Source organism: Chelmon rostratus, chromosome 2, assembly GCF_017976325.1.
Source record: "Chelmon rostratus isolate fCheRos1 chromosome 2, fCheRos1.pri, whole genome shotgun sequence".
Classification (NCBI taxonomy): Eukaryota; Metazoa; Chordata; class Actinopteri; order Chaetodontiformes; family Chaetodontidae; genus Chelmon; species Chelmon rostratus.
The window spans coordinates 3360119-3385819 of record NC_055659.1 but is presented as its reverse complement, the minus strand read 5'-3'; the positions used below and the strand labels follow the sequence as shown (position 1 = coordinate 3385819).

General features: G+C 43.2%; 1 protein-coding gene across 1 annotated transcript in view; it reads right to left on the bottom strand.

Annotated features, from left to right (window-relative positions):
• ptprt (protein tyrosine phosphatase receptor type T) overlaps window positions 1-25701 on the bottom strand; it is a 312082-nt gene that overhangs the window by 192570 nt on the left and 93811 nt on the right. Inside the window, exon 8 of the mRNA XM_041962443.1 lies at window positions 11524-11817. Coding sequence (XP_041818377.1) covers window positions 11524-11817 — 294 coding nt within the window. The remainder of the gene's footprint in view (window positions 1-11523; window positions 11818-25701) is intronic.

Genomic DNA, 25701 nt, shown 5'->3' with positions numbered 1-25701 from the left:
TTTCTGGTTGGAGAAAGATAAGGGACATTTAGACTCTAAGTGCGTGTGTGTGTGTGTGTGTGTGTGTGTGTGTGTGGGACCAGGCTAGCTACCTAGCGGCTGTACACTACCTCCTACCCAGACTTAATGAAGGAGAAATTGGATCCTGATGGCTTCGCAACAAAGGACAGCCCTGCAGCATTTTGTGTGTGTGTGTGTGTGTGTGTGTGTGTGTGTGTGTGTGTGTGTGTGTGTGTGTGAGGGCAACTTATTTGTGGGCAAAATGGGAAACATTGTCTTCTAATAAAAAGCCTCTATTTCTTTTGTACTCGCCTGGCTTCTTCCTCGAACTCTGCTTCATTGGCGGTGTGCGTGCGCGTTTGTGTGTGTGCATGTGTGTGCGCCATGGCCCTCTCATCTAGCCTCCTCAAATGCTTGCTGCAAGTGTGTATATATGTTGGACTGTATATATCTATAGGTATAACAATTTGAGTGTGTGTTGTCACAGCCATGTGTGCTAGCTTATTACGTGAATTCATGGTTCCTTCACAAGAAGTTTTAGAAAAAAAGCAGGAGAGGGCAGAAACAGAAAGGAAAAGATACACACACACACACAAGCCAACAGAACCACCCCATAGGATTATGGGAATCGAAGTAACAAAAATGCTCTGGCCATATCATGAGTACCGTGTGTATTTGGTGTTCATTGTTTATCTTTTTCTTCATCCACGATCATTTTGTAGTAATTTCCTGTTCCCCGAACATTCATCAACACACATCTCTTTCACACACACTCAGTCACACATACACTCTCACCCCTGGTGTTACTCATTCTGCCTGCTCGCAGCTCTCTCAAGTGTTGATTACAACCGCTACACTGCTGCGAGAGCGAGAAGTGTGTGTGCAACTTTAAAGACGTACACCTCGAGTGAGCCAGCACACGCATGCGCCTTCTCTTTGTTTTTACCTTGTTTATCTGCATTTTCTGCCGTAAATCAAGTGTGTTTTCGAGTGTCCGAGCGTTCATTTGTATGTCATTCTGTGTCTTTGTGCTAAGTAGCGTGACTTCTTCCTGTTTTTCAAGTCTGTCGCTGGTTCTTAAGCAGCTCTCACTTCATCTCACAGACAGACAAACTTCACACCTCTCTACCCTCTTCTGCTCCGCCATGACAAACTTGTAACACACCCTCAGAATAGAAGCCTGTTACTAGGTAGATTTAAATTGTAGATTTCTCTGGATTTATGTTGCTATTGGTAGCAATTTGGCTACTATAGGCAGTGAATACTTTGTCATTCATGAGGATTTAAGATGTTCACACATAGGTGTGGGATTTCTGTAATTCTGCTCTCTCGATGATATAAAAGGATTGTTGTTGGACTGCATTGCTCTTTTTCAGCTACCTTCTGTTCCACGAGCTTCGGCTAGGAGAGTTTCACGCTCTACTCTTTTGAAAAATAAAATAAAATCAAACAAACTTGGTGTTTTCTCCTTATTCTCAGAAAAGTGATTGTCTCTCATACTGAACTGAACTCTGTCAAAGCAGCTCTTTGTTGCACCCAAACATTTTTTTTTTTTCCACATGCTCACACGTCTATGTTGTTGTTTTATACTGCACTGGTTGCACCGTCACTGTTCAACAAGTTATTTATTATATACAGATATGGGACACTATACCTCATTATATTTATCTTGTTTAATGACCTTGTTTTTATCTTGTTTTCAGTTGCTGCTGGTCTCTGAGAGGTACCAAACATACTGTCATTTTGTTGCACGACACAAGTGTTTTGTGTCTTCATTCTTAACAAAATCATTGGTCTTCATCTTTATTAAATCAATACAGTGTTTTATATCCAGTATGGTGCCACTGCAGATACTCATTCATTTTACTTCTTTGAATCCAAGTTGCATTTGCTATCATCACAATTAATGAAATACAGCTGCGATGTGAATAAGCAATGGCTCTGCTAAAAGTGGGATCAGGATAATGAACAGCCTCCAGACAACATGCGCACACTTCAGATTGAGGCCATTATTTGGAGGTTAGGCGCCGTGCTCAAGGGCATCTCAGCAGTAGATATTGAAGGATATGAGAGTGTGTCATCAGTCTGCTGCTGTGCTCTGTTGTAAGTTTACGGTGATTTAGAGGTGATCTGGTGATCGCAGCCTGTCACACGTCCCGTCGGTCTGATTGATCTGATGTGTGTCTCGATCTGGAGACACACGGATGCATCGTCGAGCATGGAAAAGCATTCACACGCTCACATTCTCGCATGGAGCGAAGAACAAACACACCTACACACACATACTCTCAAAAGGTTTTGAGTATAAAAGGCCTGCAGACGCGTCTCACTTTGGGGCAAACATATCGACCAGCCCGATTCCTAATGCTTGATTCATAAGACTCTGGTTTCATGCGCCTCCATTATTGTACTTCTTCTTATGGCCGTGTCTTTTTTAACCATTATCTAACGAGGACACGACTCAAGATCCAGTGTGCACTGCTCTGTCAGAGTCAGGAGAGAATTGATTTTCTCTTAAACCTTACTGCATGTTAAACCGATTAGGTTGGCTGCATAGAGATTCTACACCTGCTGAGCACCTCGTGCAATGATAGAAATATAATCACCATCATGCACATAACGAGCCATTAGTGACGCATTAAACGCTGTGCATCAGTCAGCAGGTGTAGTAGCTGGAAAGTTTTCAGCGCTGCATCCTTACATTCAAACACAGCTCTTCACACTTTGGCCACTCACTGAGTTACTGATTGACAGGAAGTTGTTTACCCTTCACTGTTGCCTGCTAGCTTTTCCCCAGGACTGGCATTTCATTAATTAACACTCCAGAAACCAAGAGGAAGTGCAAAGGAAAGGATTGTGACTATGTAAGGCTTTACCTTAAGCCCCAGTATTTAGCATTTATAAGTGTTTATTCAGAAAATGTTTAATAAAATGTCCTTTAGCTGTGTACAACTATATTATAGCTGCAATAAACCATTTATTAAATGCCTGTTTTACCTGTGAATCTGTACCAACGCCTCCTCATACAAGTGGTGTATTTAAAACATCAAAAACATACACACTGTTCTTGTGCAGTAGTTCCATCAATGGCTTTCAAACCTGGTTTTAACGTTGAATCCAGCAAAGCGACCTCCAAACGATAACCATGTCCTGCGTTTCAATCGATGAGAATGCTGCAAAGAGGCGCATGTCCCTCGATTCAGCATACTTCAGTTAGTAAAAAGGGGTACTCCAAGATACAGGATTTCAACAACAGCCACAATGAGACTACGCCGACAGAGTGACAAGACATCAGAGCAAATTCAAAAGAGGGATTTGGAAGAAAGGATAAGGGACTCTGTGGGTGGTTGTCAGTCTCAGCATGTGAACGAGGGAATGTTTGCAGAGAAGCAAAAAAACATGTAGAATGTCCTTAAAAGAAAAGAAGAGGAAACTGGAAAAGACTGAAAGGACAGAGGACTGAGGACAGAGGCATGACAGGCATTCAGAGACTGAGCAATGAAGAAATATTCCAACATGGAAACTCAAAGGGGCGAGAGTAATTCATGTGAGGACAATGAGTTTTAGAATTATAAGATGCTCTCGGAAGAGAGGCACAGGAAAGAGAAGAGACTTTCTCAAGAAGAAATACAAGAGGAGGCAGTTTTATCACTTTGAGATGAGTTTTTATCCTCCGTTCAAGTCCTCTCTCCTCAAACGTGTGATTAAATGAGGGTTGACTCATGTGCTCCCTGGATTTTAGCTCCCCTGCTTTGAAGGTTCCAGAGGAAAAGCAGTGCACATGAGGGGAAATGTGTTTTTGCTGCAGAGAAATACTGGACCCAACATGGGAGGATTAAAGTGTCTTTTTATGATCTGTGATTACAAAGACTCAAAAAACCTCTGCGGTTTTCACTGAGATCCGACAGAAAAAGATCTTAAATTTCTTCTTATTGAGATGAAAAGCAAATCAGAACTAGCCATAAAGATGTGAGAGACATCGTTCCTCAAGGTAACAGCATTCTCAGGACACTAGATCGTGTGGCGGAGTCTTTATTTGGAGAAAATCGTTTTTCTTTGGTCACTGTAATGTTGAAATGAATGTGCTGCTTCATTCGTACAATGTAAGTTTCCATCAGTGCTGCAAGGAAACAAGGGCAACTCTTCACTTAACTACTAGACTGGAAGCTTTTACCAGCAGAGCTAGCCACTTTGTGCCACCATGTGAATGGAGCAATTGCTCTATTCGTGGTGGAAACAAGCTCCTTGACGAGTGAACACTGCGCAGCACCATGATGAAAAGATGCTGTTCTGGTTCAAGATGTACAGCTCACAGGTTTTGTTTTTTTTTTTCCAGAGAGCAGCAAGAAGGTGTGAATGGGTCCAAAGAAAGCACAGGAAGATGCATTTACTGGGCCAAATTTATACAGTCTCCACAAAGCATCTGTCGAGATCATCGAACTTACATTTTCACGTTTTCTTTCGTTCGTTAACTTAGTATGAAAGCAAATATTTTAAGTTCCTTTTAGGAAGAAATTGCACCATCAGTTTTAATTCAACAACAATTTACCCACAAACATCATTGTAGTGATTCAGCAGTTTTACGGTGGCCTTCGCTACTCGAGGCACAGCACTGCAACAGATCACCCAGTTCTAATCAAATACAACTCAATCCACCTACGTAAACCACTTCATTTGAACTGAACATTATGAACACTGAAAATACATTGCTTGTTAAGTCGATTAAATTGTCCACTGCATTGCAGAACCACTTCCTAGTCTCACTTTAAACCAGTTAACATTGTGCTTATCCATGCACAAATGTTTGCAACAGTAATTTGTGATTATATTGTGCAGCCCAGATATGTGCCTCATAATTTTAATTCAAAATACGTTCAGATAAATTGAACTTGGATTTGTATAGCAGTGCATTGCTCATTTGATTATGTCCTATGAACTGAAAAGCTGTGTCTACTCTATTGTTGCCACATCCTTCTGTCTTTACAACGGGGTTGATTAGCACAACCTTTATCATAACCAAGCAAATTAATTACAAGAATGACCAAGGCAGGGGAAAACTTGATTTGGTGAGATAAAAACTGAAAGTCATTTCTGATGGCTTTAGTCTGTGAACTGAATGCAACGAGCGAGGAAACACGGCAGGAATGTCTCAAAGGCCCAAAGCCATGCTACTGAAAACGGCCAGATCACAGGAGATGAATGCAGATGTTGGGAGGATTTTCCAGATGTGGTTCATACCTCTGTGTGAATAGAATTCTGGGCAATAAAAAAGGAAAGTTGTAGCTCTGAGAAATGATTTCAGAGGTGATGGGAGAGTAGCTGGACGTTGGGTGCAGTTGGGCAGTGATTGACTGGAGCCTGCAGTTACCTCATCAACAAGCAGCTGCAAAGACAGCCTTGTGGCATGTTATTTGCTTTGCAACCCAATGTGCTAATTCAACCGCAATTTAAGAGATCCAGACTGTTATTTAGCACCACCCTACCTGCAAACACTGAGCTCTGACCGCTTTGACTGTGGTAGTGTTTGACGCAGCGAGGATGCACCCTCTTAACTGCATTAAACTGCTTGGCTCGGCAGAACGGTGAAGCAGTGGTGTCAGCCAAATCAGTATATACCCAGCAGGTGAATTAAAAATCTATCTTTATGAAGCAACACATTAGCCAACACTCACATTACCATCCTTCACATAAACATCTACTTTATAAGAAATGGGGGAGATGGGGAGAGGAAAGAAGGTGCTGGAATGTAGTATCTGACCCTCAGGTGAATTAAGTCTTTGTAGAGTGCTGCATATTAGCCAACATTCATATTAGCATCTGCTTCCTATAAAGAAGAGAGTGGGAAAGGAAATGTTAGCCACAGAAAAGATACTAAAGGAAGATTTATGGACAGCGGGTGAATTAAAAGTCCATCTTTACAGGGTAACATATTAGCCAACACTTACATTATCATCCCTCACATAAAAATAATTTATAAGGAAGAGAGGAGAGGCGGGAGGAAAGTGAGGAGAGGAGATTATAGGAGCATGCAGTCGCACTTTGAAGAGCTAATGCTAAAGTTAAAAGCTGATATTTATAGAGACAAGGTTCAGAGCCAATACTCACATTTCATGTTCGGGGAATATTGAGTTTAAGATAATATTTTCCATGAAGGATAGGAGACGCGGGAATACGGAGGAACAGGGAGGAGCTGAGAAAGATGAAGGAGAGGAGAGAGGAAAAGAGACACAAAGATCAAGGAAGAGCAGGGAGGATGGCAAAATGTCAAGGGAGTGTGTTTGTGTGTTCTGACAGGCGCTGTGCAGCAAAGCAGCGACGCTAACTTAAGAGAGAAAGATTATCAGGGATGAAATGAAGAGAGAGAGGCTCATTTGAAATCAGAGATAGATGAGCACAGAATCATGGAGGTCACACACACACAAACACTGTGAGCGAACAACTGGTCCGCTGAGTGTCATTTATGGTGGGTGGGTATACAGAAATATTATCCAAATGAAAGCCTTGGAAAGTGAAGAAGGAGTGATTAGAAGGAAGATGGACGGACGGGAGCGAGAGAAAGGCAGGCGAAGAGGTAGGGGGAGGCGCATGATGAAATCAATCACTTATCAAGGCCTTGTCTTCGCTGCGCCTCGAGCAAAATGGAGAGTTCATTTCAGCTCGCCTCCTCGATCTGCTCTCCACACTGCTCTCGCAAATGTGCTACGCTAGAGGAGGCACATGGCTAAAATCATTGTTGGATTCCCCGGAGCCACCGCAGCGCCGGTTATGGGTGAAATGGCCTGAATCCTATTTTGAGCGACGGCCGCCTGGCAGCCGGCTGCAGCATCCTCCACAGCGGCGGGACAACAATGGAGTGTGGAGCTGATGGACGGAGTGAGAGGAAAAGCATGTTTCGTGTGACTTCCATCACGGAGAGGTCACAGTAACCGCTCAGCTGGACTCACTGGGGCTTTACTTGTGTCGCATCCTTCCAGAATACAACACTAATGAGCTATTTCAAGTTGCTGATGTGCATGTGGCAGTATTTTCAAAGCGTTTCAAGTCGTCATCTGAGAAGACCTCGACTCAACAGACATCTTATCAGACTGTCACTGTGCAGGAGCAGGCTGCAAACTTTACAAACCACATCTTGTCACGAAATGACCGAACCACAAAGCGAACAGCGACGGGAGAGAAGAGCAATGCAAACGGTGGGCAGAGCGATCGCTGGCCACCCCGACGCTCTCAGCTCTGCTGCTGACTGTCACTGAAGTCCGCTAAACTACTTCTGCACCAGACACTGGTGCATCCTCCTCTGCTGCCACCCAGTGTGACTGAGTGTTCGGCTGACAGAGCTGTCAGCAGCCCGCTGCGTGGAGCCCTGCAGTTTTACAACTGATCTGTGACCACAGCGCGCACTTGTGTGGAAGTGTGTTGTTGGTAAATGACAAAAAAAAAGTTTTAAAATGTGTCTTACATGTAAAATATGCAAGTAATAAAGTTTAGTGTGTGGTGGACACTAACCAGGCAGGGAGTGAGTAAAGTTTTTGTCATGTTTGAAGGCCAGGTGTATTGAAGAACAGACATCATTAAAAATGTTGAGTGTTTATAAGTTATAGGTAAGAAAAAGCATAAACCAATGAACCACGAACACGTGACAAATATACCGAAGACGACCCCTTCCTCTGAGTCGATGCACGGTTTGAAGTGCTGACTCTGAGTCAGTCTGACAGACTAAAAGCCAGCTCAACTCACTTTGGTGATCAGCAGGGTGGCTCGAGGCTGCATAGGTAGTGATATTTCGGTTCTTTCTGTCTGAAATTGCTTTCAAAGTCTGCTTTTAGAGTTGAGTAATGGGATTTATGATTTTTTTTATTTATCTCACATCAGAAAATCATCACTTTCTGAACTTAATTGTCCTAAATTGTCCTCCAAACTTTGAGATGGCAGTTTTCCTAATTGACATAAAGTTGACAAAAATAATTGCAACGATGTTAACGATGTACCAAATATCAAGTCACCACAAGAGAATGAAATGAAAACACTGGCTGCTGGAAGTTCAGGCCCAAATTTACCACATCCAATAACCACAACTGTTGCTTACAATAATTACACCACGCTATTTAAATAATTCTGTCATTAAAATTAATTAAGTTTGAAAATGCCACAAGTAGCTGATTTAAAATGTGATTGTTAGGCCTGTTGTGGAGGCCTGAGCAGGCCTGTAGAAGCTAACATGAACAGAAAGGTGAACACAGAAGGTGTGGAGACAAACACACACACCAACACTGCCAGTAGCCAGCAGGCTTTTGAACATCTGTCATACCTGCCTGCTCCAATCCCATCTCTCTCTCTCACACACACACACACACACACACAGCACCCTGTGAGTGGATGTGACAGCTCAACACAGCGCCACTAGCCCAGAAACACATGTTCCTTTCTGCTACACTTTACACACAAACCAACACACACACACACACACACACACACACACACACACACACACACACACACACACACACACACACACACACACACACACACACACAGAATGACCACCGCCTCTGTCCCACTTCACTTAACATCAACCATCTCTGTCGTTCCCTCGCTCTGTTCGTCCCACCTCACGATCTCTTTCTTCTCTGCCACTCTCCTCACTTTTCTTCATCCTCCTCTCCACAACTTTTTCCTCCCCTTTCTTTCTCTCCAGCACTTCATCACCCTCCTCTTCCTCTACCTGCCGTGTATTTTTCTCCGTCCGTCTCTCTGTCTGTGTATCTACGCCTGCTGAAAACTGGAGGCTACTTCTACATGCAGTGCAAGTACACACGCCGCATGAAATGTTCAGTCGTTTGAGACACACTCCAATCTGAACTTATGCCTGAGCAAAATGAAAGTTTGAAGAGTGTGTGTGAGTGTGTGTGTGTGGCTACGAGAGTGTATATCATCAGCCTGAAAAGTGCAAAGCAAAAAGCAAAGCAGGAGGGCCTCATGTGGGCATGACAAGGAGTCTGAGACTGTGTGTGTGTGTGTGTGTGTGTGTGTGTGTGTGTGTGTGTGTGTGTTTGTGCGTGCTTGTGTAGATAGTAAGATAAATAATATTTATCACCACAGTCGAGTCTACTTTAGGTTTACAAATTGAATAGAGGATGAGAGAGAGTGAGAACAATAAGGTAAATAGAGACAAACTGATGACATTCTGTTTTTTTATTACTGACAACAAAGTCCATGAAAAGACCAAACGATGAATTGATGAGCTGCACTGGGTGACGTTTCTTCATTACCATGAACACACACACTGCAATTTACTTCTCAGTCAAATGTGCATCAATCCACCACTGAAAATAGTCTCTAACATTCGTCCAGACATGTTGAGCCTCTCTGTAAGTATCATTGTACATTTGTCAGAATTATTACCATTACATCTTAAGTAGAAACAAAGGAGTCGGGGTGGAGTGCCAAAGACAGGGGAAGGGATTTGTTGACAATAAGAAAAACACTGACTAACTAACTAACTAGCATTGTTGTCCTTTAAGATGGAAGACAACGGCAGACAGAAGAACAGAACAAGAAAGTGAGAGAGTGAGAGAGAGAGTGAGAGTCTGCACTGTTAGCACATCATTTTCACCTCCTGATTACCACAGAGTAAAAATTTCAGGGGGCGGACAAAGAGACCACAAATACATTAAAACACACACACACAACGAACACATCGAATCCCCTTTTCCAATTAAATTAGAGTTTTGACACAACTTGTTTGAAGCATAAATAACTAGAGCGCCAAGATAACGGCATCATCAGCAACAGACAAGATGCTAGAGGGGAGCAGCACTATTCAAATGTCTCTCTCTCTCTCTCTCTCTCTCTCTCAGCATCTTCATTCTTTCACCAACTTTTGACTCCATCTCGCCTCTGAAAAAAAAAATCACTGACAAAAGTCTCTTTGTCTCTTTTTGACGCATCTGAAAAAGCTCTTGCAAAAAATGACTGACTGAGAATAACAGAAAGAAAAAGAAATGGTAAAAAGCACAAAGGTGAAAAAGATTAAGTCAGGAAAGGGGGGGGGATTCTGGTAAATGGGTGTGGGAGAGTGTTAAAGAGAAATAAAGAAAGAAAAATTGGTGAAGAAACGAGGAACATTAATGAATATGAGAGGTCAAAAGAGGAGGAATTAATGAGGAGAGGAAGAAAAGAACAACTGTGGCTAAACACAAACATCGAGAGAAAGATGGAGGCAAGGAAAAGAATGAGAAGAAAATGGACTGGTGATGATGGCTTCCTACTGGGTTAACCACACACACACGCACACACGCACACACACACACACACACACACACGCACGCAGTCCATCGGAGATCAGATGAGCTGTCACTTTATCAAATGAACTGCCACTCGTTGTGTCCTTACACCCCCGCTGGGATCCTCATTATCAGCCATGATTGCCCCCACCTAACCTCCCCTATCTTCTCCTCCTCCTCCTCCACTCCAACCCCCGCACTCCACCTCTCCTTCATCTCCGGGGCACCTTCTTAACATCCCAATTATCATCATCTTTGATTTGTGCTCTCGTTCTCAAGATGAAGTAATTGGAAACATTTTTTTTCTTGCCTTTTTTCTTGTTCTTTTGCTCATCGGCCTTCTGGCCTCTCTGTCTCCAAATCAGATCACTCAGACCTAACTTTAACCATACTCCTGCCATATCCAAACCACATCCCAACCAGACCAAAAACATATCCAGACCATGTCCAACCCGTACCAAAAACCTGTCCAAGCCAGACCCAAAACACAGTGTATTTACCAGTGGCATGCACAGGGGGGTTGAAAAACGCGTGCTAAAGTGCCCCCTGGGAGCCAAAACGCGCATTAAAGTGCCCTCTTGGATGCCAAATCGCGCGTTTTGGCTCCTAAGAGGGCACTTTAACGCACGATTTGGCATCCAAGAGGGCACTTTAATGCGCGTTTTGGCTCCCAGGGGGCACTTTAGCAGCGTTTTTCAACCCCCCTGTGCATGCCACTGGTAAATACACTGTAAATTGCCCTCTTGGACACCAAAACGCGTGCTAAAGTGCCCTCTTGGACGCTAAAACCCGTGCTAAAATGACCTCTTGGATGCCAAAACGCGTGCCAAAGTGTCCCCTGGGAGCCAAAACGCGCACTAAAGTGCCCTCTTGGACGCCAAAACACGTGCTAAAGTGCCGCCTGGGAGCCAAAACGCACGTTAAAGTGCCCTCTTGGACGCCAAAACGCGCTTAAAGTGCCCTCTTCAGTGGTGAGGACACGCTTTATGTGCCCTTTTTTTCATTTTCGCCCCTGCCCTTCAAAAAGTCTGTGCACGCCACTGGTATTTATCTTTGCTATCTCTCAGTATCAACATTCTATTTGATGAGTATTTAGGTAATACTTGAGGACACAGCAACTGTTTCTCGTTAGCACAGCGTGACCATTCTGGATCAGGATGATGGATCTAGTATCCTCAACAACAGAAGCAAAAAAATACCCACCACCACCAAAGACAAAAAGGATAAAAGAGGCGTCACTCACCCGCACATTTAGTCCTGGTGACCAGCGGCGGCCCCGGCGGCCCCGTTCCTCCCTCCCCGGGTCTGGACAGCAAGACCTTGATCTCATACTCCACATCGGGGTCCAGATGCCACAGTTTATATGTGGGGGCATCCACCACGTGGGTCTCTGCCCAGTTCCCTGAAGTGGTGCGGTACTCCACCTCCTTCAGGATGATCGGCCCGTCGCCGATGATGCTGTTGGCGTTGGGTTTGATCCAAAGGTAGGTGGCACCAACGGCGAGAAGCTCAGGTGGAGCGATGGGGGTGGGTGGAGCTGTGGAAGGGGAACAGAGGCGGTTAGTTAAGCGTAGATTCAGACTTTTTCTCATTTTGAGGTGTAACAAAATAATATTTCAATCAAACACGTTTCCTGTTGGATCATGCAGCTCAGTCTCCGATCCAATCAGAAAACAAACATATCACCTTGTTTTGAACGTAATTGTACCCCCACCTGAACCTGAATCACGGCTAAATTAGAATATATTACAGAGCTCATCTTCCCCTGAAAACTATATTAAAGTCCAATCAGCGGTGCCTAAATGTGTAATACTCCACAAATGAATGAATGCTGTACAACCCTTCAGGTGCTCAGTGTAATTTTCAAAAATAACAAACACAATTTGAATTGCATCATTTCATCATGTGGTGTCTTATGTACCACCTGCTTTTCAAGGTATTCTCAAGCCTCTATTGATTCTTCCAATAAAAATATCCATAAGGAAGGAAAGTGAGGAGTCCAATGTTTTCAAGCTGACTGGTATCAATCAATATCAATTTCTGCAGTCTGTCATGGCTGTACAAGCACGCAGTTTTACTCCAGTCAGAGACTAACATTTCTTATACCCCTGGACCCCCATAGACCCTTGGAATATGTTGTATGTTACTGTGTAAAGGAATCAACTGTCAACATGATGTAGGAATCAAAGCCTGTTCAGTCATCACAGCCGCAGGCTGTGTGTGACCTCAGCCACTAAATGATGTAAAAGTGATGTAAATGTGAAGTGGAAGGAGACAGCGTAACTTCTGCACGGAAAGCAGCCGCCACTAAAAGCTAAAAGAGGAAACGTTTTACCAAGTGAATTCTCCACCTGTCGCACTAATCCATCACATTGTTGACATGTTGCTGACAGCTACTTCGCCACCAGACTTTCACATTATGCTACTTTAAAATAATGGCCTCTGTCAAGCCTAAAAGCATAGGATGTTTTATTACTCTGCTCTTTTTTTCCAAAACCAAACTCGAGACAGCAGCGTCCATTCAAAGGGAGATGCCCGACATCCATATGAATACTGAGACCTCCCTGAAGTGCTACGCAAAACGGCTCAAAAGCACATAATGAAAGAAGAAGCGATAACTAAAAGGAGAACATCACACATATACTTCACATGGACTATATGATGGTAATCAGTAGGCAATTTGAGGAGGATGAGGGGGGGCTGCCATTCTCCTTGTTAGCAAAATGACCAACATGCATCCCCCCTTGTTACCGTGCCAGCTCCCCTCTCCACCCCCTCACAGCAGAGAGAGTGTGGAGGAGCTGTTCAGTTGAATATATTAGTCTAGTCTGCCTGACTCATTGATCCTTTATCTGACGGGGGTTTGTGCAGGTTAGAATCTATGACCCCGACCATGGCTCTGAAATATCAGAGGCCTCACTGTGCTGCGTATTGATAAATCCATGCGCTGCCCGTGGTGCTGAAGATATAGACGGATCGTAATTGTGCCTTTTTCTCTCAGCCCTGCCACTCTGTCAGTTTCATCCGGGATCTATTATTTTCTTTAAACCATAAACAGTACTAGAATACAAATTAGAGGGTTCGACCCCTGGCTCCTCCAGCCTGCATGTCAGAGTAGCTCCCGATGGCTGCCCCATCAGTGTATGAACATCACATGTGTTGTGCAATATAAATGCAGCCCATTTGCCATTTTACTGTAAATACTGAATTCCATACAACATTGCTATCTCTAGACTAGAAGGGTCACCTTCATGATCAAAGTGACAAATAGCAATGTGTAGTAGCAGAAGACCGAGAGGCCACAGAGACACACTGCTGCCTGTAGTAGTCCTGCAACACTCCTCTAATATTTCTATGATCCTTCAGTAGCGTCTGTGCTGCTGAAAACACACCTCTGTAACTAAATATTTTAGGGGACATGAGGACAGGACTACAGATACCGTTTTTACTGCAGATGTTTGGTGCAACCTGGGAGTGAATCCGGGGCTGCTGCCTTTGGGCCCAGCTAAAAATCACTGACTGATGGTAATCACTGGTTTCTTTAAGAGCAACTGGAGCACAAGTAGTGAAGGAAAAGGACTGTGTCATCAACTAAAGCCCAAATCCACATGTGAACATTGATAATCCCCGATATTTGTGAATGCATTTATAGGAGAGGGTGAATATGAAGTTCTGCAGAAGCTTGTTGCCTTGTGATCAGATTAAAGGAATACAGTTTAAAAAAGTGGTTTGTTGACAATCTAAGTTAAATGAATCAATGAATGAGTTTGGATCCACGGTATAAGCACTGCCTGCTCTTCACTGATGTAGGCCATGCTGTCAAAGACACTCCCGCAGCCCACACAGGCTCTGTGCAGGTCTACATCCTCTCCACAGCAATGAGTGGCAGACTTAATGGTGCTGACTAAGAAAATCCCGTCAACACACAGCAGCCTGAATCTGAAACACACTCGGTTAAACAACAGCAGAAACAGATGGAAAATGTGACAGGGAAATTATTCATGGGGTTTATCTGTCGGTCATCACACTGTGCCACTGAGAACTCTGCTCATCGGCATAAACTGCGGTAATTACTGCAGCATGGACAGCTCCGGCATTTCTGACTGTTCCGGGATCAGCACCTTGGACAGTGACAGTGACACACTTTTTAAGCAGATTTAAATAGAAGATCTGAGCTGTACAGACACAAAAGATGCTATCTAGAGGGAGTGACATTTTCATTATCTTGAACCTTTATCAAAGCTGAAGATCGTGTTATTTTAGCTCAATAAAGTTTTAAGTTCTTTATGAACTTCCAGACGGACCAAGACATATCTACCTGAGCCCTCATACGAGCTCCTGAGTTGCAGTTTTCATCTCTCTGTTCACAAAGTCACATTATTGCTCATCAATCACTGACACTCAGGCAAAAGAGTTATGACGATATGACCGAATCCATAAACTGATTATATTAATACTTCAGGGGGCAATGATGCTCAAAAAGAAATGCACCTATGATGGAGGAATGAGCGTTCAAACATGTTTTGAATACTGTGAGCTTCACAAACAAATGCAACTAAAGGGGGTCATTTTAAGATTGAAGTCTAGGTTTCTAAGTATAAATCTTTTTTTTTCTCTGTGGCAGGTGCTTTGTCAGTTGACAGCTACGTTATGCTAGCTAAGAATAATGGCCCCTCTCCTCCCGCTGTCTAAAAGCAAAGTCCAGATCTCACTCTGCAAGTTTTTTTTACTTTCCTCGAGGCACCATTAGAATATGTATGGTGGCTGCGGGACCGATGAATCAACTGTCAGTCACCGCACACTCATCCATCTCAACTGTATGCAGGCTTTGAATGTGTGTGTGTGTGTCTGTGGGTGCAGGGGAGAGTGAAAGACAATGTGCATCTCTATATGTGAGGGAATGTGTATGTGCCATTCATGCATTTGAATGCATGACTGTGTTCCATTCAAATAAGTCCCCATCTTAGCATTCATGAACCTTTGCGCCAATGTTTCCCTTCCAATAGAAAACAGAAAATTAAAAGAAATACAGAGAATGCGGAAGTAAATTATCCTCATCATCCTGAAATTGATAGAACAATTCTGTCAAGAAAGGCTTCGGCTACACTTTAAAATGCTGTTTTTATTTTTAATTTTGTGTGTCACATTTCCTAAACTGTTTCATCTCTGTCTTAATAAAAGAGCGCTTCAAGCTAAAATGGTCTCATCCTGCTGCAATTTCCTTCACTTGTTTAGAAGAAGGGTGGATTTAATAAACATGTAGAAGATGTGTTTCACATGTAAATGTGCTTCTTTAAAAACAGTTAAAAACCTGAACATAATTTGCAAACTGGTCAGCTGCAATATGAAGTTCACACACTGCAGTTTGCAGAAAATATCATTTATATTCAACAACTTCTCCTGATGTTACTCCACAGGAAGAAAGCAAGATCATTCAATCACTCCTCCCTCCGTCTGTTTCCTCCCACCATCCCTCCATTCCTCCCTCTGCCAGCTCGTTTACAGCAGAGTTACAGAGGCCACCCAGCGACACACAACCTGGCACCCACGATGACACAGGACGCACATCAACACACACACACACACACACACACACACACACACACACACACACACACACACACAGATACGGAAGCAGTACACAGACACGCTGATTGCTAATCAACTACAGTTGGTTTTCATACGATGAGTCTAATGAAGTGTGAGAGGAGGGATAAAAGAAAGGAGGGAAGGAGGAAGAAAGATGGTTTGGTCTGTTAGGCTTGCAGGGACGGGAGGAGCGTGCATGGTGGAAGAAAAAAGGGTGGAAGAAGGAAAAAGGGCTGAGAGGAATTAAAGATGGGTGAACTCAAGCAGAAGTGGAGCGAGCAGAGAGGGTCTGGAACAGAAGAGAGAAGAGCGTGAGGGAAATGAGTGAGAGAAAATGAGAAACTTCTGCAGCAGAGCAGCACTCTGACAAAAGTAACAGCACGACGATAAAAGTTTGTTTTTTTCTTCAAAATTCCAAGTGACACATTTCATTACAAAATAAAATGCAGTCACAATGCAGTCTGTCACTACTGATGAGAAACAAAACTGCACTGAGAATCATTCTGATAATCTAGTCTGATAAACTACTAAAAGTGCCGGACAGGCACAAAAAACAACTAAACCAGCTATGATCTGGGTGATCCTGAGCAGAAAGGTGACACGCATACTGTACATGATTGACACAAATACACATACACACACACTGCACATGACCTCAGGTAAAAAATAGTTTAAACTCTGCCTCAGATTTTCTCCTATAGGTGAAAAGTCTCTTCATAAATACAATTTCCCTCTTTTGAGCCTTTTGTTGGATGTGGAAAAACGCAGAAAAATAATTTTATGATAAAGATATTCATTAATTCATCCATTCAACTTTATGCTGTACTAGGCACGACAGGTTGTTTTTTTGCCTCTCATAAGTGGTAACGGTATCAGTAAAATAAACTCCCAGGTGTCCTGATATAGAGCATAATTCAAAATCTGTGATTTTTGTATATCGAGGTTGGGTGTCCTGAATCAGGATGCCTCGTGATGCATTACGCATATTTCACAAACACCTGAAACTGTACAGTGGATGTTTTTGCATTTGCAAAAACTTCGGTATGAGAATGAGAAGAGGAGACATCTGCAGGAGTTGTCCTCCCACAGGACGCTGTTTCGTCTCTGCAGTGTGAGTTTTGACACTCACACTGTAGTAAAAACAAGCAGGGCTCATGAAGTTTTAAAATGGGATACAGCACGAGTACAGTACTGTAACTGTGGACCAATAAAGACTTCTGTGTGTGCGTGTGTGTCTGTGTGTATATGTGTGCAGCAGTCCTGGCCCCATAAAGGTTTTATCTTGCGTATCCTGGGGCCTTGTTGTCGGAAGACGCATAGCACACTCAAAAGTGACCTGTGTTACTACACCCTGAGGGAACAAAGTATATGGATCTAGTTTTTTACTGCACTGTATTACAATCCCAGCATGGTGTTTGAAGATCGGACATAATGTGTGTGTGTGTGTGTGTGTGTGTGTGTGTGTGTGTGTGTGTGTGTGTGTGTGTGTGTGTGTCTGTGTGTGTGTCTGTGTGTGTGTCTGTGTGTGTGTCTGTGTGTGTTTCAGGAATAGGAAAAGGATGAAAGAGGAAAAAAATGACAAAGTCTCATCTTGTGTGTTTTTGAGTGTGTCAAAAACACACAAGATGTGTACTTCTGGGTGTATATTTGCATGTACATTAATGCACAGCAGAAAAGCAAACTTTGTGTGTGTGTGTGTGCATGGGTGTGTGTGTGTGTGTGTGTGTGAGGGTGCATGTTTAATCTTGCATGCATCTGCATGCATGAATCATTTTGTTTGTGTGAGTTAGTTTGGTTAAATTATGGAAAATGATCAGTCTGAATGATGAGTAGGAAGCCAGTGTGATGAAGATTAAAAAAACAAAGTAGAATCAGCTTTGTTCTCAGAATGGAACTGCTTTGCAACAGACCACTTTTTGATGCACCAATTGCAAAACTGGTGGCCACGAACACATCTGCTTCTCCTCTGCAGTTGTGATGAAAGCACAGAGGATCTGGAGAGACAGAGGATGCATTCCCATCCAACAGCTGAGTGAATTTTTATCAAACATGTTGTGCTTACCTCAGCGGGAGCATAAAATCACATGCATTTGAATTTGTTTTACAAAGTAGGCCGGTTGATCATACCTGTTCTTTCATCAGTTAATCATTGGAACAGGTTAAGAACGTGAAACGTGTGTTTCATCCAGATTAAGAGCATCTTGCAGTGTAAGTTCTCAATGGTGTGTTGGCTCATAAGACAGCATTATGTTATCATGTGCATCAAGATATATTTCCAAGAGGTCTGACCTTACCCGCTATTTACGGGGCAAAACAACAAAGGGCCCAAAATAGATCCCTGTAGTACACCTTAACCATCTTTTTTTCCCCTTTTTTAATTGTAATTTGGGCATTTTATGCCTCTAATTGATAGCAGACAGTAGGCAGATGGCACATGTTGCAGCTCATGGTCGGTGTCTTAACTAGGCCACCAGAGCACCCAAAACCATCAGGACTGAGCCACACTAACTTGACACAAACTGGTCTTTCTCTCTGGAACCAGCTAAAGGAGCCCTTTCCAAAATGATAGAGAGTAAAAGAGTAAAAAAAAGGAAGAGAAGCTGAAATTCTGTTGGAAAACAGAGGAAGTTCGTGAGCCGGTCGATCAAATCGATGACCAAAGAGAGAGAGAGAGAGAGAGAGAGAGAGAGAGAGAGAGAGAGAGAGAGAGAGAGAGAGGGAGAGAGAGAGAGAGCTGAGCTGGAAGTTATCAAGTCCTGCTGATCTAAATGGTTCTCACTTCATTTCACTGTCTGCTTCTCCTGACAGCCAGTGTAACACTCTCTCTCTCACACACACACACACACACACACACACACACACACACACACACACACACACACACTTTTAGAGAAAGGGGAGGTTAAAAAAAGTGAAGAAAGAAAAAGAAGTGAAGAATAAAGGAGGATGGAGTGAAGACTTGGAGTAAGAGTTGTGTGGTGGTAATATTAGTTTTTTATCTCCTCTTCTCTGCTGGCAGTTTATAACACGTCTTAAAGTGTGGGTGTGTTTGCGAGTGTGTACTCCTGTTTGCGTTTGTGTTTGTGGCAAACCCAACAGTGCTGTCAAATCTTTCAGAGCTTTGAAAGATTCAAAGATAAAGTCAAAAGTGTGTGTGTGAATGTGTCGGCGTGTGTGTGTTTGTATGTGTGTGAGAGAGCGATGATAGAGAGACAGATAGAGGAGGATTCAGACCACCAGAGAGGAGAGAAAAGATATAGCCCAGGTGGCGGAAAAGATGGAAAAATCAGTTGCACCAAAAAATGACAATCACTTCACTATAATCAGTTTTTCTCCCGTTTCAACGGCGGGCGGAGAGTAATGATGGTCAGAATGATAAGAGAGAGAGGAAGAGAGTGGGGGAGAGCTTCTCCTCCTCTTCAGATACTGCTTTCTCTCCAAACTGGCTTTTCATTACATTTTTTATGTACCAAATGGAAATCTGATTCACCTGAAAAGTAACAAAAGACAACAAGGTAGTTGACTTGGTTTTAGGATAATGTTACATTTTTTTTATCTAGTATTGGTTTAACTAAACTTTGTCTGTCTCACTCTCTTTAAGTAATGTCATCCCGCAGGATTTAACTGTAATTAACCTTTATCCAAAGTCAAGAATTCCTCTTTTAAGTCTCCATATTCAGCTTGAAATTAGTCTTTGTTTGTTTATTCCAACATAAATCCAACTGGAGGGAATAATTAATGCAATTCATTAATTAATAGTTGAAACTTTTCAAAAGGTGGACACTTCTCGCTGCTGTCTCACCAAATCTGTTCATTCCTCTGTCTGTCGTCGCCTTATCAGTAATGCATTCCAGGTCTATTTCGCAGCTCCATGAACTCAGTAGTTCATCTCAGAAGGAACAGAACAGATTAGCGCGCACACACACACACAGATCAGCACGATCCAGCTCCGATACGATCAATCCAGCTCATCAAGTGTTAATGATAACCGCCACATACTGTGTGGTTGAGCGGAACAAATTTATATCGGATACTTTTTTTGCAAATCCCTGTACATCTGTTTTGCATCATTCAATAAATCCAGAATACACAGCATCCTGTGTGTGAAGTGTTTTCATTTTGTCAACCAAAGGTTCATGTTGCAGACTATGTCTTTAAAAAAGGACCATAATTATACAAATTATAGTGTTGTTTTGAGAGACTTGGTGCCTCTTCTAACCTCTAATTTTTAGGGAAAACACTGCAAAGATACCAAATCACTCTTCTTCATCATTTTAAACCATATCTTCTGCAAAGCAGCAGGCAGGAACCCTTTCCTGAGTACACAGCTGTCAGACTATGGAGCTGAAATATCCACGAAGTGTTCATGTGGAAGCAAACAGACATGATGTTACTGGAGAATGCAACAGCTCAGAAAGGTTAGAGTTCAGCAAGTGGTGGTTGTGGTTATGGCTCCTGTAAGTCTCCAGGAAATGAATGGAAGTCAATGTAATGTCCTCTGAAGTGGTGGAAGCACAACTGTGTGTGTGTGTGTGTGTGTGTGTGTGTGTGTGTATACATCTGTGAGTAACACACTCCATACTCCCTCAGGCCTGTTACTTTGTGTAATGAATTCAGCACTTGTACACACACACACACACACACACACACACACACACACACACACAGAGGGAACATTCTTCTCCACTGCGTAGTCACAGAGAATACTTTAATCAAAAGATTCACAGCACAATGACACAGCCTCCATCTATAATAGAGGAAAGAAAGAATGAAAGAAAGAAAGAATGAACAGAATAAAATTGGGTGGGGGGTTGGGGGCACACAGAGTGTATTTTACACTCAAGGGAGAGCCAAGAATCATGGGAAATGAGATCTGATTCCCCACTCCTCACAGCAAACTCACTGTGGCAGACACCTGCTACCTCTTAACACACACACACACACACACACAGAATAACAAATACAGACACACACAAACACTGCAAACAAAGACAAACACAAACATCTCCACCACATCTTCACGCGCGCACACACTCGCGTGTACTCCGAGCCATCTGAGTCCACTTCTAAACACAAAACTCACATTGTCCTCACTCCCATGAGTCTCTGCTTCCTCAGACCAAAGCAGAACACGACTGTCAGTGAAGCTGTGCAGGTTTGCTTTACCTGGACAGAACGTGCACTGCACGCAGTCACTGTGTTAAAGTAAAACTCATGTTGTTGATCACTTTTTTCACATTGAAAAGGTTGTTTTTGTACTTACAAGTACAATGAATAGCATCAACAATGGCTGCAATCAGTTTAGCTGCTCCAGGACCCTGGGATTATTCATGCTACTTTACTGGAATGATTAAGTGAGACACATGAAGCCAAATCAATCTGCCATGTAACAGGCCTAAACATGTTAAAGCAAGGCTGGTGTAATTCCTTCCATTGGTCCAGTTTGGAAACTGCCATTTTGGCGCAGACCAAAACCACAGAAGTAGACATTAGTTTTATGCAAAGAGAAATCAAGATTCAAGATTTCTTTATTGTCATTGAGCATGACATGTCAATGAAATTTGCATTGCAACCCCCATGTTAGAAACAAGATAATAAGAAAGATAAGAAATCAGGTGTGGTTTGTGTGATATAAGTCACCTGGCCTGCAGCCTGCCTCTCTCTGCCTGTGCGTCTGTGTGTGAGTGTCTGAGTGGAGGCAAGTGTGCTGGAGTCAGAGCAGAGCCAAACCACCTGCAACCCATCCCGTAATCAAGACTCTGACGAAGACTCAGCTTTGCCCTGTCCACCTCGCCAGATCATAGTCCCTGTGTTGCAAGCCTTTGTAGTATATATTTGCTTGTTGCCTGTGTCTCCAGTCCACCGTCCTGTCAGCCCTGCTCCTCCAACCTGGACCTCCGCTAACCGCTAGCCTGCCAGCAGCCCAGTTCCACACACTTCCAGTCATCCCCTCTCCCCCACCCATCCAATCCCTTTACCCCTGCAATAAATATTTTCCTATTATTAACTCCTATTATTTAACTTACGCTCTCTGTGCACTTGAATTCACTCTTCCAGCCTTCACAGTGTCTTCTCTTCCCTCTGCTTTAAGCGCTGTTCTTTGCTACAGTATTTATGAAGGTTTTTTGCCGTCTTGTTTTTCATGTTCGAGTCTTTGTAAACTTGAAATGTGAAGCTGTCATTGTCCTCAAACTACAGCAGAGATGGCGAAGCAGCTTATGCAGAACTTGTGTCTTCTCATCTTGGTGGCAGTACGTGGCTGCCTGACCAGGACGCAAGAACGCATTTTGATTTTTTACTTATTTGTACTGTCAACAACGACAACATGAAGGAGATGAGGGTTACGAAGCCTCATCTTTCCATAGTAACCGAACTATGAGTGCCTTTGATTTTAAGCTTATTCCCCCAAATCGGTGAGATTGTGTCACATAACCACGTCAGTTCTGTCAAAGTGTCTGTGAGCATGACAGTAAACTTCTACCTGCTCACTCACTGTAAGCTGCTGAGGATAAAAGTCCCAGATAGAGTCTAAACTCTGAAAATATAAACACAGACAGAGAAGGTGGGAGAAGTTGAGAGAGACTGAGGAGCGACAGCAAGAAAGAGCCTGAAAAGAGACACTGATCTCCTTAGTGTCACAGAAATATTCTCCAACAGTTTTTAATGAAATGAGAATTAGCCTCAAATCTGTCGGCTTCACGGGAGCGAACCAGCAGGGCGCTCATAGTGGACACATCTCTCCTCCTCGCCCTGTTTTACATTTTATTTCTGCCGTTCAGCCGCTCTTATCCACATGAACTTACAGTGAGATAGTTCAGCGAGATGATGGCGCAGTGACAGAAGCACCTGATGGGATTAAACCTGTCAGCTTTGGCTTCTCCTTTCTGGTTTTGGTTCACACTTCACCGTTTTCTACTGGCGTCATAGGAGAGATGGTTTTTCATCATGAACATTATAATCTTTCTTTCTATCTTGCCTCATTTTTACTCCATATTTTCCTCCTCTTTGGTCCACTTTGTTTTTCTTTCATTTGTTCACATCTCCTCTTATACATGCTCTGTTCACCTTTCTCTACTTCCTTACAATCATCTTGTGCTCCCCAGTCCAGGTTTCAACTTTTCACCTGCTCACCACCCTCTCCTCCCTGCTCCCCTCAGCTCCACTGACCCTCTCTCCTCTGCTTCTCTACCTTTTTCTCACCTCCAGCCCTCCTCCTCTTCTCCTCACCTACCTGTTCATGCATTACTTATATTTCTCTTCAGAAATTCTGTGTGAAGTGTCCACTTTCTCTAGCACACACACACACTGACACAGACGCACACACACTGACACAGATGCACATGCGCACACAGGCCGATGCACATGAAAGAGCAATGGACATGGAATACCAATGACATGACAAACCGCCCAGCATACACAACACAACACAATGGCACGTGCATGCACGCACATACACACACATACATCCCCTACGGCAAGCCCGAAGAACCTTGTTTAAGAGGCAGGTTGAGTGGACATGGTATGGGTGTATGCTTCCCTTCAACACATACACAGGCACACACACACACACACACACACACACACACCTCAGTTTCCTTCCCCCTCAGGGAGCAAATCTCCTTGTCCCATCTCATGAGTATTTCATAATTTTGTGTCATCATGTTTTTCCTCTTTGCTGTAAGTTCAGTATTGCACAGTATGTCTTGACAAATTATCTGCACTTCCATACGTGCTGCAGAACAGACATGAGATGAGCTTCTGTAGCAGTCACATTTCATGCTGACCGTTCAGTTAGGATGCTTCTTTTCCAGAAGTCTCGGGAACAGTACTTCCTGTGTGCTTGAGAATTAGTTTCAGGAAGGAGAATGCTGTATATTCATAAAAATAAGTTTTAAGTACACAGCAGAGGGAACCAGGCCCTCGATTTAATCCAGGGTTATATTAGAAGGAGAGCTTTATTCCAGATCCATTTATACATATACTGTACATTATTGTATTTCAGTAAAAAGCCTTTCTGTTTTCTGATGCGCTTCCACTTTAATTCGCTGTTGCCGTTATTTGTCGTTCTTACTCTCTTTTTAACAGAAATACTGTTCTTACTCTGTAGCTATTTGCAGTTGGTTGTACTTTGTATTTGATTTATTAATTTTCAACAGGGGGGGGGGTGGCCAAAACCCTAACCAACCTTAACACTATGCCCAACCCTTTCAGAAAACTATATTTGTAGTCATGTCTCCCAGAAAATGTTTGTTACACAGGTGGCTCGGTCTGGGGGAGTGACTGATCACAAAAATATTACAGAAATACTACTCGCAGCAGTGTTGCTCTATGATCCTCTCCCTCTTCCTACAACTCTATAACGTATACAGGCTACAATATAGTACAAAATTGAGTATTCATAGTATGTAGTTTAGAGAATATTATAGATCCAAGATGAACCTGACAGAAGGGACTGAGAGAAAAATGTGCAATTATGAATCCACCTGCTTCTTCAGCATCAAGGATTTATCGATGCGCAGCACAGTGAGGCTACTGATAATTCAGAGTCATGGTCAGGGTCATAGATTCTAACTTACTCAAACTTCAGTCGGATAAACGATCAATGAGTGAGGCAGACTAGACTAACATATTCAACTAAACAACCCCTCTGCTCCTGCACTCTGCTACACAGGGAAGGCAAGAGGGGGACGGCAGGTGAGCAACGGGGATACATTTTGGTCATTTTGCCAACAAATCAAATCACCTACTGTCTGTCAGCTCAGCTGCAGACCGCAACACTTGTCATAGACATTTCACATTAAAAGCCCCCAACGGCCCGAGGCACAATCCATCTCAAGGACATATAGCTGAACGAGGACAGAAGACAAAAAAATAAAATAAAGACTGGGCAATAAGTAAAGCAATGCAAAAATATACAATACACAATAAACAGTACATGCAAAGAACGACTCCAAACATGACTCCACTAAATTCATTCTGTTTTAATGCTATGCTCTGTAAAGGTAACAGTGACTTTCCTTTGCATGGCTGACATCCCTCATGTGCCTTTCCCAGCGTTTGACATCTCATTTTGGAATAAAACTCCTCACTTGGAAGCCAACTTTACGAGCAGTTATTTTTCTAAATTGGAGGTTGTGTTTGTGTTCACACCCAGTGGGAGTTCAGAGCTTTCACACATCTGACACATAGAGCTGAGCTGTCCACTGTCCTATTGATTTCCTTATCAGGGAACAGACACATAGAAGATGCCGGGAATGAGCTTTGGGCAAACTCACAGCTCTACGCGCACACACATATGCAGACACACACATTTGCAGACACTTACACACGGCGGCGGCACTGCTGGGTCTAATTCTTGGACTACAATCAGCTTTATGACCACCCAGGGAGACTTAGAAAGATGTAGCAGTATTCCTGGGGAACTCAGACACACAACACACACACACACTCTGCATGGTGTCCACAGGCCACTGGCTGACAGTGGCTCTCCTGGATCTCTGCTACGCCCCACTGAGTCTTATCTCTGACAGACAGAACACACACACTGATGCCCAAATGCCCACACACAGCACAACACACACACCAATGCAGCCCAAATACTCCCAGAGACACAGACAACGTCAGCATGCAAGCTCGTTCACTGTCTGACACACGCGCGCGCACACACACACACACACACACACACACACACACACACACGAGCACAGCCGGGGGTATGGTTGAGACCTTGTTGCCCTGGGGCTTTGACTGCATCTGTTCGACAACAGCCATACAAATGAGAAACTCACAGGAGCAGAGAAAAACATCTGTGTGTGTGTGTGTTGGTGTGTAA